This window comes from Scophthalmus maximus, chromosome 2 (genome assembly GCF_022379125.1).
Source record: "Scophthalmus maximus strain ysfricsl-2021 chromosome 2, ASM2237912v1, whole genome shotgun sequence".
Taxonomy (NCBI): domain Eukaryota; kingdom Metazoa; phylum Chordata; class Actinopteri; order Pleuronectiformes; family Scophthalmidae; genus Scophthalmus; species Scophthalmus maximus.
In genome coordinates, this window is record NC_061516.1 from 9285101 (window position 1) to 9301020 (window position 15920).

General features: G+C 39.2%; 1 protein-coding gene across 5 annotated transcripts in view; it reads left to right on the top strand.

Annotated features, from left to right (window-relative positions):
• The window catches only part of b3gat1b (beta-1,3-glucuronyltransferase 1 (glucuronosyltransferase P) b), a 20783-nt gene continuing 4863 nt past the window's right edge, over window positions 1-15920 (top strand). Inside the window, exons 1-5 of one of the 5 annotated variants that reach the window (XM_035626508.2) lie at window positions 1-254; window positions 10783-10960; window positions 11509-11599; window positions 14099-14203; window positions 15655-15797. In XM_035626508.2, the coding sequence (XP_035482401.1) occupies window positions 15686-15797 (112 nt within the window). In that variant the 5' untranslated portion in view covers window positions 1-254; window positions 10783-10960; window positions 11509-11599; window positions 14099-14203; window positions 15655-15685. Of the gene's footprint in view, window positions 255-10782; window positions 10961-11508; window positions 11600-11711; window positions 12260-14098; window positions 14208-15654; window positions 15798-15920 lie in introns of those variants that run through there. The other 4 variants (XM_035626504.2, XM_035626509.2, XM_035626506.2 and 1 more) reach the window with 4 other exon arrangements.

Genomic DNA, 15920 nt, shown 5'->3' on the forward strand with positions numbered 1-15920 from the left:
GCTGCCCCCTCTTCTCCCACATCTCAGTCCGTTGCGAGCACTGGAGCGCAGCGTGGTCTCTGGCGTGCATTCCCGACATGTACACCTGTAAGCTCTGTCCATTCACTGGGGGATACAGCATTCATGTGAGAATGGCAGCGACGCCGTTGAGACGTTAACGGCAGAGCATTTGACATCTTTCTTGATGAGATCATTTGAGGTCGGCGGAGGCGGCGGCGGAGAAGGCAACACGTACAGTCTGCACCACAATTGAGGTCTGAACCTTCTCTCTTCTTTCTGTCAGCCCATTCAAATATGCAGGAGACACAGACATGACACATGTTCTGACTGTTTATGCAAGATTTTGTATTTTATTTTCTGCTTTGCCTGGTCTAATACTATAACTGTAGTGCAAGTTGACTAAAAGACGAGCTACAACAGAGATGAGTTTGTCAAACGCTCTGGTTTGTCTCTGGCTCAAAACTTTGATGGCGATAAAAGTGGTTTACAGAAGATAATAGGGATCATGGGTATTACAGATATGTTGATCATCTTTGTTCATTTCTTCCTTCCTTTGTTGTTTGTTGTTTCACTCCATGGAATCTGGTCTGGTTTGTGAACTACTCCCATGACTCCCAAATACTCCCATTTCCATGTGCTTGAGAAGAGTGACACATTAATATGATTTCCATTTTGTAATGTCATGGCCTCAGTTTGATGAGATGTAGCCTGTCATTCTCGGCTCTGCCAAGCACTTCAGAAAATCAGACATTTTAATTAGATTTTGGATGATCTTCAAGAGTCTGTCTGGCATCCTGTTACCAACTTGTCTAAAAACAACTCTGACACTAATGATGATTCAGTTTAATATACGAAATACATCTCACTCTTGTGTTATTTAGATAATTTGCCTCACCAGAAGGAAGTAACTAAAACAGCTCACTAATAAATAAGACAGACATAGTTACATTGACGTTACTTAATGGCATCTCCCAACCCTGGGATGTTCTAGTGAGAGAGTCCAGTTGACTTTTGCGTCCTCAAGATTTCGACCTGAAGAGCAGCGTTAATTTTACTGTTGAATCCAATGTACCAATGTAAGATTTGACTCAGTCTGAAGTAAATCGTTTTTCCTTCCACTGTCTCACTGTTCGCTTGGATATGGAGTAGAGTACACTCACACTTCCCCCAGAGTGTACCTGTGAGTCACAAGAAGGTGGTGTTCTTTTCATTGCAAGTGTGACATACTGTGCAGAACTACAAGCAGCTTTCAAAAACAAACTCTGGTCTGTTCTGGTCTGGTCTGTGTGAAACATGAGTTGATGCTGCAGTCACCTCAGTGCTTGTCAGATATATATTATGTGACTGCTTCAGTAGTGGATCATTACCACATTAAGTCTAAACAAAGTTCTTCATGAATATATTGCTCACAAATGCTTCATGTTGAAGTAGTCTGATCGAGAAAGATGACCTTTTTTGGAAAATTCATCAGATGATCATCTGGATGAGATTTAAAACCCTTCCCAAAATGTTTGATTCTGCATCAGTTCCTATGGAAACCAAGTCAAATGCATCAGAAGCTCAGAAGGATGTTCAAGAGAAAATCATTACACTTCGGACCTGCTCTGCGCACTTGCCATTTGTCTTTCATCTGCATACTCCGTTGTGCACTTGATGTGCATCACCAAAAAGTTCCTTTGAGTCAGATTGTTTGAGGTTGTTTATGCCCCCTTGACAGCTAGTTAAGATCAGAGGCCAGTTCTCACTTTAAGCGGAAGGAAGGCTGCATGATCAATACACAGAGCGGTCCCTCCTTAAACCAGCACCGGGAGAAAACGACGTAGTCAAGATTACACTGCATCTGTCAGCATTGTACAACGCAGGAGGCTGACTCCTCTGAAGTTCCCACTCAACTGCAGCCCTTCATGCCAGATCTCACAGGAACAGAAGGAATGTTTTCATAGTCCTAGGAGCAGTTGACAGAACCCCCCAATTCTTTTTATTTTTATTGGGAGGTTATGGTTACATTGACCCTGGCCTTTTGTTTGTTTGTCAGCAGGATTACAGAAAAACTACAGAACGGATTTCCTCAAAACTTGGTGGAATGGACTGGACATGGGCACAGAAATAACCCAATACATTTTGGGACCTTTGTTTAACATTGCCGGATTTTTGACAATTTTACACATTTCCTTGGTAATTATGTACGGATCTTGAAGGGGAAGAATTGGCATATTTAGGGGACTTATATCTATAAATGTGTGGAGTTTGGTGCGGATCGAAATAAAAATCCAGATCTAGCGGATTTAAATGTGTTTTCATAGGGGGATCGTTTTTTTAGCCACTGTACAGAAACAAATATGGCTAGAAATCTGTACCACCAATGTATAGAGATAGCATAGTATGGGCTTAGCTATTAAGCTTGGTTGATTTTAAGGGAACTGTTTGGCCCCGGCAGAGATGTCATTCCAGATTTTCTATATTATTAATCTTTTCATTTATTGTGTCCAGACTGAACTGGGAGCAGTCGTAGCTTTGAAAATGCTGTTTTGAGGCGCTCTTCTACTGTACAGTAGCTCCTTATTCAGACTAGGTACTCTTTCAGCACAAGATGAAATTTGTATGATGCAAGTGTACGACGATACGTCCAGATCTTTAAAATGTTAGTTGTATAAACAACAGCTTGTACCGACTCGTAACTGATAAAGAATTTAACAAAACATAGACATATGGACTAAACTCACACGGCTTCTTTCTTATTTATTCATCATCATGAAGCTATGCCAAATACAGTGATAATAAACTTTATATAGCAAATAAACAAACACAGTCAAGTGCTTTACAGTAAAAAACAAAGAACAAATGAATAAAATGAAACCAAAATTATACATCTAAAACATAATGGTTGATTATAAAAAGGCAAATGAGTTTTAAAAAGTGCATATTTTAAAGATATTGTAAACTGGATACTATAATATATGCACGGATAAAACCTGACCTATGAAGGCTTTAAAGACAAACAGTGAAATCAGTTCTAAAACTGACATTAACCAGTAAAGGTCAGCGAGGGTTGGTGTGATGTGGTTGCATCTCTGAGAGCATGTTAAAAGCCTGGCAGCAGTGTTTTGAATCAGCTGTAGTCTTTGGATGTTTTTACCTGCTGATACTGGATTGAAGGGCGTTGCAATAGTCCAGTCTGGAGGAGATAAAAGCATGGATGACCTGTTGTAGATGAGAGGAATCACCTGACCTTGGCTAAATGTCTCAGGTGAACACAGCAGGGTTGTACAACTTTATCCACCTGACTGAAAAAGGACAACTCTGAGTCAAAGATAACAACCAGGCATCAGGCCTCTTTTTTGACATTCTTAAATGTTAAGGCAGGCAACACATAACATGTGAAACCTTGTAAAACCAGGCTTTATCTGCTCCTGGGATAAACCAGAATACAACCATGTGGGAACCCACGAGAGGAGGAGGCCTCTACAAGCTCTACAGAAGAGAACAGATATGAGCTGAACCAACCCAGTGCCATGCCACTAATGCAGACATAGTTTTTCAAATGGCTGATCAAGAAACTGTGGTCCATCTTGCTAAAGGCTGAGCTGAGGTCGAGGGGAATTAATGCCTGCATCAGCAGTAAGCAATAAGACATTGGTGACCTTGACCAGAACCAAAAGTCTTAGTGCTGTGCAGAGAGCAAAAGCCAGATCAAAAAATGGTAGCTTAGAGATTCATCTTAAATTAACAGTAGCCCGTTAACTATGACCAACATATCCATATAGAGTCAAGAGAGACTGCTCCCTGATAAGAGATTGCAAAATCAACCAAATTCTTCCACCTCCCAGTGACTGCAGGACTTGGTGAGGGAGATAAAATCAACAGCAGCAGCTGGACCTACACTGCCAGAGCCAGGAGGGTGGCCATTGTCCTGGGGAAAACTTCAATGGTGGCTTAAAGATATGATATCTAATAAAGTTACAAATCACTTTTTCTCGTTCTTCTCTTGTAAGAAGGAAAACCATTAAAAAAAGAGAACCCACTTGGTCCAGAAAGATTTCAAAGAAATTACTAGAAAAAACCAAAACCTGCGACAGTTGTACAATTCGTTGTCCAATGGAGAAGACAAGTGGTATGACACATGACTTGCTAGCACAATTCCTGAGTTTTGTACTTATTTATGCAAACATACAATAGGTTTTGCTGTACAGACCTCTGACTGAGTGATTGTCATCAACTTCAATGTCTGCAAAAGGGAACTGTTCTACCGTACAAAGTGGGCTCGGAAAACAGACATAAAAAAACAATGACTGAGTTAAAAAACACAGGGACGCAAACTCATGGATCTGTTACTTAAAGTACCTAGTTATACTTCATGACTCTTAATTACCTGAAGGAACGTGTGCACCTTGACAATTATGTTTTCAGTCACACACACACACACACACACACACACACACACATCTCCTGGATGTCAAATCTGTTTGAGAGGAATGGACAAATATCACATGGCTCAGCCTTTCAAGAAAAACTGCGGCTGCAAAGCTTTTGCTGCCTTTGAGTGGACTGAACGTTCTCCTCCTTCCTCCATCAGTGTGAGTGGGCTGGGGCCTCAGATTGGGGAGGACAGACAGTGAGAGAGCAGCCGAGCAGGTTTCTTCGACTAGCAGAAACATTCTGGTGGTGACTGGACTACTTAAAACTTACTGCACTTTTTTTTTTAAAGTTTCTCCGCCCTGGGATAAATACTTTGAACGAATTAGAAACAAGTAAACCATACACAACATGTTGTAGTCTAATGGAAGATACTCTGGCTGTGTGGCAGGTCCATGGATTCATTTCATCCCTGCTTGTTATTGCTTGTTTGTTGTGACTGCGATTGTGTTGAATGTGTTTTCATTTGTGTTGGATGGTAACTTTGCCTCTTTTTACATTAATGCAAAGACTATCTATCATGTTAATGCAAAACAAACTGACAAACACATACATGCATACATCACAGGCACTTGTGCTGCTTTTTATATTGCTCTATTGATCTCCTATTTGTAAATATTGCCACGTCTTCAAATGGAGAGGCAAGAATATCCGGATGTGAATTTGAGGCTATATGAGGAGCTGCTTCATTAGCTGTAACTACTTACACAGAATTGCTGTTTGTCGCTTTGATCATGAGAATAATTGGATTAAACTAATTACATGCCCAGCAGAGTATTACACGAGTGCTCAGCAATCACAGATTTTGACGGAACTGATTGTCATTTGCCTTTGGCTGCTGTTTTAAATTCTATCATGAGAATGGAGGGGTAACAACACCGTCATATAAGCATCATAACATAATTATTACTCTGATTATGGTCATATTTAGTCAATTGATACTGCGATGAGACATGAATTTTGATGAATGTTGATTGCCTCAAGGGGGAAAAAAACACCATCAACGAATCCTATATGCAATGTAGCAAGGAAATGGGAATAGCCTGATCAAATTATTCTGTAAGTATTACATTGAGAGTGCATGCAGGATTTAGATCATAGCAGTCCCATAACCAAAGCCAGTGAATGAGAATGGGGGCAGATAGAAGCCCTGGTGATTTTTCAGGGTTAACTGGTTAATTTTCTGTTCCAAGCAGTTAAACTTGACATATGATATTTAGGTTGAAATGAAGTTCAAAACTATTTCATCTATTGAATTGGGCTTCAGAGTTTGGGAGCACTGGATGGAAAATGGTAAAACAAACAACAGTAAAGTCTAAATTTAATGTTTAGATCGCCAGTGAGATTGGACTCCATCATGTATGAGCAGTCAGAGCAGTTGAGTGCTTACATCACACCTGATAATTCTAATATCATGTAAATGAGCTGGATTTGATTTACCTCCATGATTATACTTGTCATCTAATCAAGGCTGTTGGATTTCTCTCCGTTACTGAAGGAACAGTCAAACCAGAAAACATCTCACTTCATTAAAACTGTTGTATAAGTCACAAAAAAATTATATTATTGGTGATCCAAAACTAACTTTACCACAGTAATGTTCCGGGCCGGTGTTGTGGCGAGTTCTGCTTCCAACAAGCCAAAACGACTCAAAATATGAGCCGGTAAAAACATTTCATTCATAGATCTCCAGAAATAAAGTTACAGTGTGGATGCAATATTCGGCAGAGGTGTTCATCTACTAACGTCACCGCAGGGAAGTTAGTTTAATAACCAAATTAAGATCTTGTCTCACTGCGTTTGACCTACATACACTGTTTTCACTCGATGGCTATAACTCGTCTGAGCTCTATCATATTTCAGTGATTCTATGTGAATTTTTAAACATGAAAATTTGACCAAAAACCAGCCTGTAGGGGGCCAACGGAGCTGCAATTGCTGCAATTCTTTTTTCTTTGACAAAGTGACCCTTGTCTATCGAGATCGCCTCGGTGCAGTGGACTGGTCTGTCGTCTCTCAGCCAGAAGACTGTTGGTCCGACTGACGCTCCTGCAGACGGATTTTTGTTTCAAACCACTCGAGTCCTATGGAGATGATTAGTCGACTCACTGCAGCTGTGCCATAACCTGCCTCAAATGACCTGTCTGAGCAAAAAGGATTTGGTTGTTGTGTTTATTTTTTTAAATTTTTCCCTTTTCTTCGTATTTTTTCTTTCTTAACTCATTTTTTTCATAACTTCTTCTTTCTTTCTTTCTTAACTTCTTTCTTTCTCTTCTTTATTCGTTCTTTCTTGACTTCTCTTTTCCTTAACTCCTTTTTTCTTTCTCACGTGTGAATGCGGAGGCATTCTGTACGAATGCTGCTTCTTTTTTCATTGACTAAATGATTCTCGAGATCACGTTGGCGCAGCGGGCTGCGTTGTTGCCTCCCAACCAGAAGATTGTCGGTTTGCGGTCTCAGCAAAAAGTGCTTTGCTGTGCTTTCGCGGCAGTCGATCCCATGCATCCACACAAAATTCTTTGTGTGAAGTCGATATTCATGCTTTAGGTTGTTGTTTTTATCACTATTCCAATAGGAAACAGGTACTGACTGAAAAAATGGATACCCAGCAACTGGTATAGCCTATATAGTGGCCAGTGATGTTTATCAGGTGTATTTCTGTTTATGTAGTTCCAGAGATTATGATATAATAATCAAGCCAATCTACACACAAGATTGTCCTAATTACAAATGCAAAGTGGGCTGTAAGTGGGAACATTTTTAGTGTGGGAGCTGTGAAACGCACTGTTGGCACAGTGCTGTGGTAACACCTTCACTGAAATGACTTGACACCGTCTGTACTTGTAACCATCTTCACAGTACAAAGCTGTAACTGCATATGCGCAAATCTAGAATTATTTACCAATTTCTCACTAATTTTTTATTTCTCAAAAAAAATACTTTCATCCAAATCATTAAAACCAACTTAAAGCCATTATAGTGTAAAATTGTGCAACAGATATAATTTTTCATGATATGAGTTGACCCCTACAAACAAAGACGACTTCTGTAAGATTTGTAAACCATATTCAACATCCGTATCAACTTTTTGTTACTATTGCATTAATAGCCTTACCATCAACTTCTTGAAAAGACCCGAGTGCTTCCATGTTGTTCCTTTACCTTCCTCTCCATCATTCCTTAGAGAAAAGGGAGGATGCTGTACAGTTTGACACGCCTTCCTCAAAACACAAGAAGAAACACTCCGAATAATGACTGCTCCTCCATGAGCATATTTCATTTGAACAAGCACACTTGCCAACGTGCTTGTGATTTCAAATGGAATAGTAAGAGGGAGGGAGTCTTACTGGTGAAATGTCTTGACAACTTTTCACATAATTAGACATTTACGTCCCCTGCATAACTTTTATAATTGTTTAGTACTTTAGCTTATGACAAATTAAAATTATATAAAAAAGTTATACCTTCTCTCAAAATACATCAAGAGTGGCAATTTTGACTGTCATTGCTTGATTACAGCTTTATGTTGGCAAACTTCATATGCCTTAGTACTGTGAAATGTAACTTTTGAAGCAGCCACCATGGCCGAAAATTGCAACTTGATATTGGTAAATGATAAACCATGTAAACCTAATAAAATTATAATATCACTGACATCACTGTCATTACTAATCAGCATTAGTAATGACAGGATCGATCTTAAATTTGCTAATTTTAGCTGACGTTAACCTCCATTCTACTCATACCAGGCGAACAGAAGCGAAAATAACTGCTTCATACAATAACATGGAAAACATTTCGGATTTTTCGGAATGGCCTCACTGGAAGGTGGGGTGTAAAGCCATAGAGAGATGGGAGATAGGATATCAATCAGAAGGCATATGTGGTTCTCTCCTGGATGGCATTCACAGTGTAGTGGTCATGTTGTCCACGTGTTGTTCACATGAACAGTAACAAATGGTTGTGTAGCCTACCAGCTGAAGAAGTCGGGATTTAAAAACACCCCTAAGTGTTTAGGGTGTGAATAGAGAACCACATTTTAAGTTTCAGGAGAACAGGTATCATTATGTTGAATTGTGTGTAAGTTAAATACCGGTGTGACTGGCATTTGGAAATGTAAAGGTATTTGTTTTTTATGTTCACAATAAAGATCGCACAGGCTTCTGAACGTGACCCAGAATGCCTACATTAATGAAGTATGTATCATTTTCAGTTTCTTGATTCCCCCTGGTAAAATGCAACATAGTGTTTTTTGACATTCTGTGTATAGCAAGATGTGTATCCACATAATAAAACACAAAATCATGAGAGAAATGACACTTGCAGAGATAGAGCTGTTGCAGTGAAGCCACTAATTATCACCGAGACACATCACACTTGAAAATACAGGGGTTATGCTTCACGGTGTCTTCATCACATACATATTAATATTGGCTACTTACGAAACTATTGATTGAAATTGAATTTTAATGATTTGCATTTTAATATCACACCTACATTTCTGTATGTGACACCTTTGAAAGCACATCATCATTTCATTAATCAGCCATCTGTCAAACAGTGAATGGCATTTCTCTGAGCCTCAGCACATAGCGATGCAGGCAGAATATTGATTGGTTGATGGAGGTGAAGTTAGAGAGCACAAGAAGATTTATTAGAGGATAATCCTAATTTCTTTTCATTGTAGTACACCTACAATGAATAATCTGGCTCAAAAATTAAAACTAATCAGTATAATGTAAACCTGAAGAGTTCAAAAGCCTTCTGTACTGTCAGGTGAGAACAGAACAACGACAAGTTGTTTTGAAATGATTCCCATTTGGGGATAGTGGATACTAAGCTGAGAGCAATTCATCTTTTACAATGAGTCTGTTTCCACGCACACATTATTTCAAACAGCACTGCAAATCATAATGCAGCTAATACTCTTGATCATGAAAGGTGTGTTTATTGGAACCATCTTATTCTGCTTCCTATGAAAAAATGCATGAATAAACAGCAAAGAAGACATTTTTCAGAGGAAAATGATGACGCAGGTGATTAATCCAAATAGACTTTTATACAATCTGAAATATTTTAGATGACACATTTTCATTGTTTTCTACAGGGATAATTACAAGAAGAAAGAAGTAGAGGTGGTACAGGGGTGGAAGTGGGCCATGATCGCGATGTTGAAATGACAGCTAGATGAAAGGCGAGAGAGAGAGTACATTGCAAAACCTTTACAGCTTGTAAGCGATGGGCTCAAGGTGAGCTAGTCAGGTTGGGATTGGATGAAAATGAGAATGAGCGGGCGATTTTTCTGGCATGGCCATAATAGGTTTACCCCCACTACTAGCATGTGCAATTTGCAATTGCAAGTCAGAGGCTGACATAAATATTTTTCCCACACATCTGAAAGACATGAGGTGAACGCAGAGTGACATCTGTGATTTTAATTGGAAGGTGCTTCACGTGGTCTTGAGACTAGAAAAATCTATAGTCTAGAGTATGAATGCAGTCAATTTACTATTTATTTGCTACCACCAGAATACCTTTACACTGGTCAACAAAAAAACACGTCCCTGAATAACAGTAGATTGAATCTTAACTATCCGAATCTCATCTAAATCACCTGCTATCATCCACAGCCACTGCACTTCACCATCCTGCATTTTCTCACCTTGGAATGTTAAGTTAGGGGCCTCCTGATGACCCCTTACCTTTCCTTTTTGACCCCTCTTCGTTCTACGTCTTACATAGTATAACTCAATTCGAACCAGATGTTCCTTCGTTAGAAAACAACGGACCTATATAAATGCAAGCCTGAACCAGTGTCTGCAGAGCTGTCCTTTTGGCCGGACACTCTCCAAGTTCTGCAGTGCTTGAATTGATGCTGGTCGTTTTTATACACAATCAAGACGGTGTCGGCGGACTTCTCTTCAATACATCTTCACATCATTGCTTCTTAGCACACAACACTTCTTTTGATCAAGGCATATTTTTACCCGATCCCATTATTACACTTTTCAAGCATAGGGGTCCATTCAGAATGCACTCCTTTCATATGCCTGTCAGAAAATGAAAGCAGAGTGAATAGAAAATGCCCTTACTGTCTGATTAGTGGACCATGTGACTCACTGTTTATGCCTCAGATAAACAACCCCCACGTTATGCATGGCCATCTCAATTTTTCAAATCCTGCTTCATCCCCAAGCAAGAATTCCATTCTGTGACATTTTTTATGTGATTTATTCTATTGTCCTGAATTCTCCGGCCATGGCTGCCCCTCCGCCCGTCCCCTTGCCATCAGCTTTGACAATCCCAGCCTTTGTTTTTGTAATGAGAAGCACCATTCTTCCAGAGGGATGACCTCCTCTGTCTCCACAGGGGCTGGCACTGAGGACACGACCCTACCCAAGGATTGGATAGCACCCACCGGATGCTGTGAATAGACTAGTTGTAACCCCGACTCTGTTGCTCATATGTGGACCAACCACGTTCTCCTTCACCAGGAACAAAAGGATAAGACTGTGCAGGGAAAGTGGATCATCATTCATTTTTGCAAGTAAGCCTTCGTTATTTCAAATTTTTTAATTATTGAATTAACAGTTATTCAGTACATGTTTGAGTCAGTGCCCATTGATATTGTAATTCTTAAAATGTTGTCTTTCAGGAATTTCTATCTCTATCTATATAGATAAATATATATTTAAGGTGAAAAATAATAATTCAAATAATTTGTATTTCAGAGTGATCTCATCCCTTAAAATTTCAAATCAGTGATACAGGGAGGAACCAGGCTCAATTTTTACACCTTGAACCAGTTGAAATAGATTGTGCAAATATGTATATATATATATATATATATATAAAATATAATTGAAACAGAGATATTCATACATCAAGCAGTACAGAAATATATTATTATATACAACCACATACACAAGACACTATAAGAATTTAAGAGATTATCAACAGAAGGACAAACACAATTCTCCAAGTTCCTCATTTGCTTCTTCTGCAGTTATATTTCTGTCATTGACGGTACAAATAAATGTACAGCGAAAGGAACAATGTGATATTTTTGTTGTTGTTGTTGCCTTGTGCCTGGAGGACTGGGAATGTGCATGGAGCTGGACCTGGACACAGTATCAAAGTCAAGGCTAATGAGTTGGAGATTGATGACAAAGACGAAAATGAAAAGGTGTCATTATTTATTTATTCATCTTTTTTTCATAATTCATGTTCTATTGCTTTTATTCTTTTAGTCATTTTAGTCAGTCATTTGCTTTTACGTAATGTTTTCATTTTATTTTTGTTGATCTCATTCTTTTATTTGTATTTACATGATGTTTTCCCCTTGCTTTTATTTCTTATTTGTTATTAGTTTGACAGCGTTGAGAGTACCCCTGAGTATCCTGTGTCTGCTCTGTCAAAGCACTTTGTAAACCCTGTTTTAGAGGTGCTATATAAATAACTATTATAAGTAGTAGTACCTACCCTGTGTCCTGCACAGTGTTCTCCAGGCGTGTTACTCTTTGAGTGGAGGATCTTTCATCAGCCTCAGTTTTTATCTGCCTCACAGCCCCTAGCAGCCTCTGCCATTTGACTGTCATTAGCACTAACAACATTAGTATGGATTCCCCAGCTGAGACTGGATTTAAAAGACATGCCTCTGAGAGGTTTGATATCAAGAGAGACCTTTTTATAGTTGTCAGTCTTACATTTTAAACAAGCACTAAGAAGCTTTCGATTTCTCTTAGTGTTAAGTGAAGCTGGCAGCGCTTTCCACTCGTCCTCCTTGCATCCTGGCTGCACGATCCAGTCCAGGTCTGTCATCAGAGCACTGGCTTGGAATCATTAGGTTTGTAATGTATACCTGTGTCTGTTTCCAGCATTACAGCCAGGTCCATATATCTACCTGAACTATTCATATACACTACACGAGTGATTTACTGACCTACAGACCTATTAAAACAGGGCTGTTTGGTCATTTCTCATGGCACTGCTGTCCACCAGATATTTAGACAGCTGCTACTTGTTGCATTTCAAAATGTGGCCCACTGTAATTGTCAGATCCATTCAGCATGCTTACTGTGATCATACACTTCCAGGAGAGGAAGTTCACTGAGTTTGATTGATAGGGAAGATGGTGGTTCATTGCAGCACATCTGTCTGGAGGTCGGTCTAGTTAGTGTTTTACCTTTTCTTCATTAATTAATTCAACCAAGAAGGTATTTTTTCGTTCCACATTGTCTGTTTCTTGTTTTTTCTCTCAGCGAGCAAGAACCTACTAATCAGATTGATAATTTGTCTGAACAGATGGAAATTAGTGGAACGAAAACACAATACTGGTGACAATTTATGCTCAGATCTGAACTGGGAAGTGTAGACATATTCTGTTTTCCATGGATCCCGATTGGTGATGAGATTGTTCTGCCATTTTAATTTTGTATTTTAACAAAAACAGCGTCATGATATACAGTATATTTGGATACAATTAAAAAAGAATTATCTGTGTTTCATCCACTAATGCCATATTTTGGAAGACATGGACTCTCTGTCATAAATTGCCAGAATTCTGCAATATATTGTGCAAGTGAAAGCACATTTAGGTGACAGATGCTTATCAACCCAAGCACGGCGGCTTCATTTGATGGAATGTCGCCTGTAGCTCATACTTGTACTGTGCAATATATCCTGTATTTAGGTATTCATTTTAATACATACAGTGTTGTTTTATTAGATACCTTTTGGTGTCTTGCCCATTTTTCTTTTGCATTTTGTGCTAATGGCTCCTCGTTTATAGTCCTGTCTCCTATTTTTTTCTCAGTTTGCTTGTAGCCATGACACTAATTCACCTTAAAATTGTGATGCAAAATGTTGAGGAGGTGAAGAGCTAGCCATGGCTTTTCACCATGATATTCTTGAATAATTAGTTGTCCTCACCAATGCCATGCTGTTTAAACATGGCCCTGTTAAACCCATCCTGATGAGTTAATTGTCCAGCACAAACTTTGAACTCGGACTTGGCTTGATCCTTTTTTAATCAAGGATTAATTACGTCTTTGGAAGTGTGATTAACCAGCAGAGCATCTGCCCCATGAAGAGAGAGGGGAAACAAAAGCACATAGAGTGGGTAAAACCTGTATTATTGTGATCACAGATGTTTGTGTAGACTGAAGGGCATGTGGACTGCAGGAAACAGCTGAACAAATGAACAATCAGTAAGCAAGTATGAATATGTATGCAAATACATGTACATTGTGTGATAAGTCTACATTTCTTTGTGAAGAACCATCCACTGACATGCTTGTACAGCCAGCATAAACATTGGATTAGGTGAAACTGTTTTTATTTTTTCTAACTTCCTGCTTCCTTCTTCCACCTTCTTCTGTTTTGATGCAACACACAATCCATGCCAATCAGCTGTCTGTTTGACATTAACACCATGGGCTGTAAAATGCCTGCACCATTCTGCTGTAAATCGAATGACTTTTGCAATTAAGCCACATAAATGATGGGAATGGAAACAAGTGCTTCCACAGTGGATGTAAAACATTTGTCACATATATTCTACGACTCGGGGATCATAGAATCATCAGCGTTCACACTTTAGATTACTCCAACTTACATTACATTTACCAAGACACATGACATGCTTTCTTATCACTCTAATCCTCCACATGTTTTCTTTCTGCAGGGAGAAACGACTGAACTGAACCACTGATGAACAGTTTCTTCTTCTCCAGTTCTTCTATGTATTGAGTATCAACCCTTGGAATGACCATGTGTGTTGGGTATAAATGTAGGTAAGACGAGAATATAAAATATTTATCTATTGTCATGCTTTTATCAAAAGCATAACAACACTAGTTTGACCTTTGGAATCAATTTGGACACATGTGGAGGACATAATGGGGATGGAACCAGCAATTCTGCCTCCTGATCTACTGCCAATCATATCCAAAGTGACGCACATTCTCATTGAAAGGTCAAATGATGAATGAACAGTGGAAAATGGTCAAATAGTCAAACAAGTAACTAATAATGGTGGAGACACTTTAATGTCATTTTCACAGGACTAATTCCATCAGTGCAACAACTGAGTCATGTTACACTCACCACTCTGCTCTGACATAACAGTTTTAACAGAAATGTTTTCATCCTCTAATTAATTAGTCATTTCTTCTGTGGGGTACTCCAGATCAACAATAAGATACTGTCAAAACGAAATTTCTCCTTTTGGTTTTTTTTTTCACAATGAGGGCTATAAAGGCGAGGCTGCAACAAGTGCAGAGTTTCAGATATGATAATTTCATATAATTTAGTGAAACTTGCTGCACTGATGGGGTTATTGCTGTGAAAATTGACTGAACTATGCAGCATTACTCTGTGAACTTGGGATTGCATGAAGTGGGAAACCAGAGGAGTTTAAGCTAAGGTCTGGCTAATATCTCCGTCCCAGAGATAAATAAAGCTCACTAGAGAAAATACTGTATGGACCGTAGCAGGTTAAACTGAACCTACCAAAGAGTGAGTCTTGACTGCTAATGTCTGTGCCAACTGTGTATAGGCGGAAAAGGCCCTACCCTTTCAGCCACCCTGTAGCCGTCTTCCAATCTTTAGCTAAAATTTTCTCTGTAGTACAACAGTATGCTTTCAAGTGAGACATAAAACAATCCTCGTAGCAGTTTCTGACCTATTTACTGTTTACATGCAGCTCCTGCAGGCTGAGACTGCTTCTTGACAAAATGCCTCCTTCCTTGAAGTTTGTGCCTCTACAGCATGTTGCCGTTCAATAGGGGGCCTCCATGTATTGATGCAATTCACATGATTTGAAAATTCTATAAACTACGGGCTTACGAGAGAATGCTAAATAAAGTACTAAAAATATTCAATTGTGCCTTTAAAAATAAGCCTCTAAATGGAATTCCGTTAACTCTGTCTGAGAGAGAAACAATAAAAATATATTTCAACATAAATAAACAGCACTCTATAAGAGACACACATTTCAAATCAGTCCCCTTAAAAATGAATAAAATGCCTTAATGTGTAATTGATGTTATCCAAAACATTTGATATGATAAGAGATGCATGCATGAAATGAAGCACAGAGATGGTCCAGCAGCTACCAGGTTTCTGGCTTGTTCTCTTCTGTGAGAACTATAGGTGGTGATTGGTAAAGCTGCAGCAATTCATGTGACAGCTCTCCGGCTCTTATGATTGTGCACCATATCTTGTGTTCGTGCCTTGCAGGTAGTGGCATGACTCGGGTCTGACCCTGGAGATGCCGAAGAGACGAGACATTGTTGCCATTGTGTTGATTGTGTTGCCTTGGACTCTGCTAATCACTGTTTGGCACCAGAGCAACATCACTCCTCTGCTTGCTACTCGAAAGGGTGAGGGTGAAAATAATCAAGCGTGAACATTTTTTCCATTCACATTTATCGTGGCAGAATTCAGCCAAAGGCCTGCAGCATATGCATACAGTATGTCGTAATTCCGTACGTAGGTAAAAATGT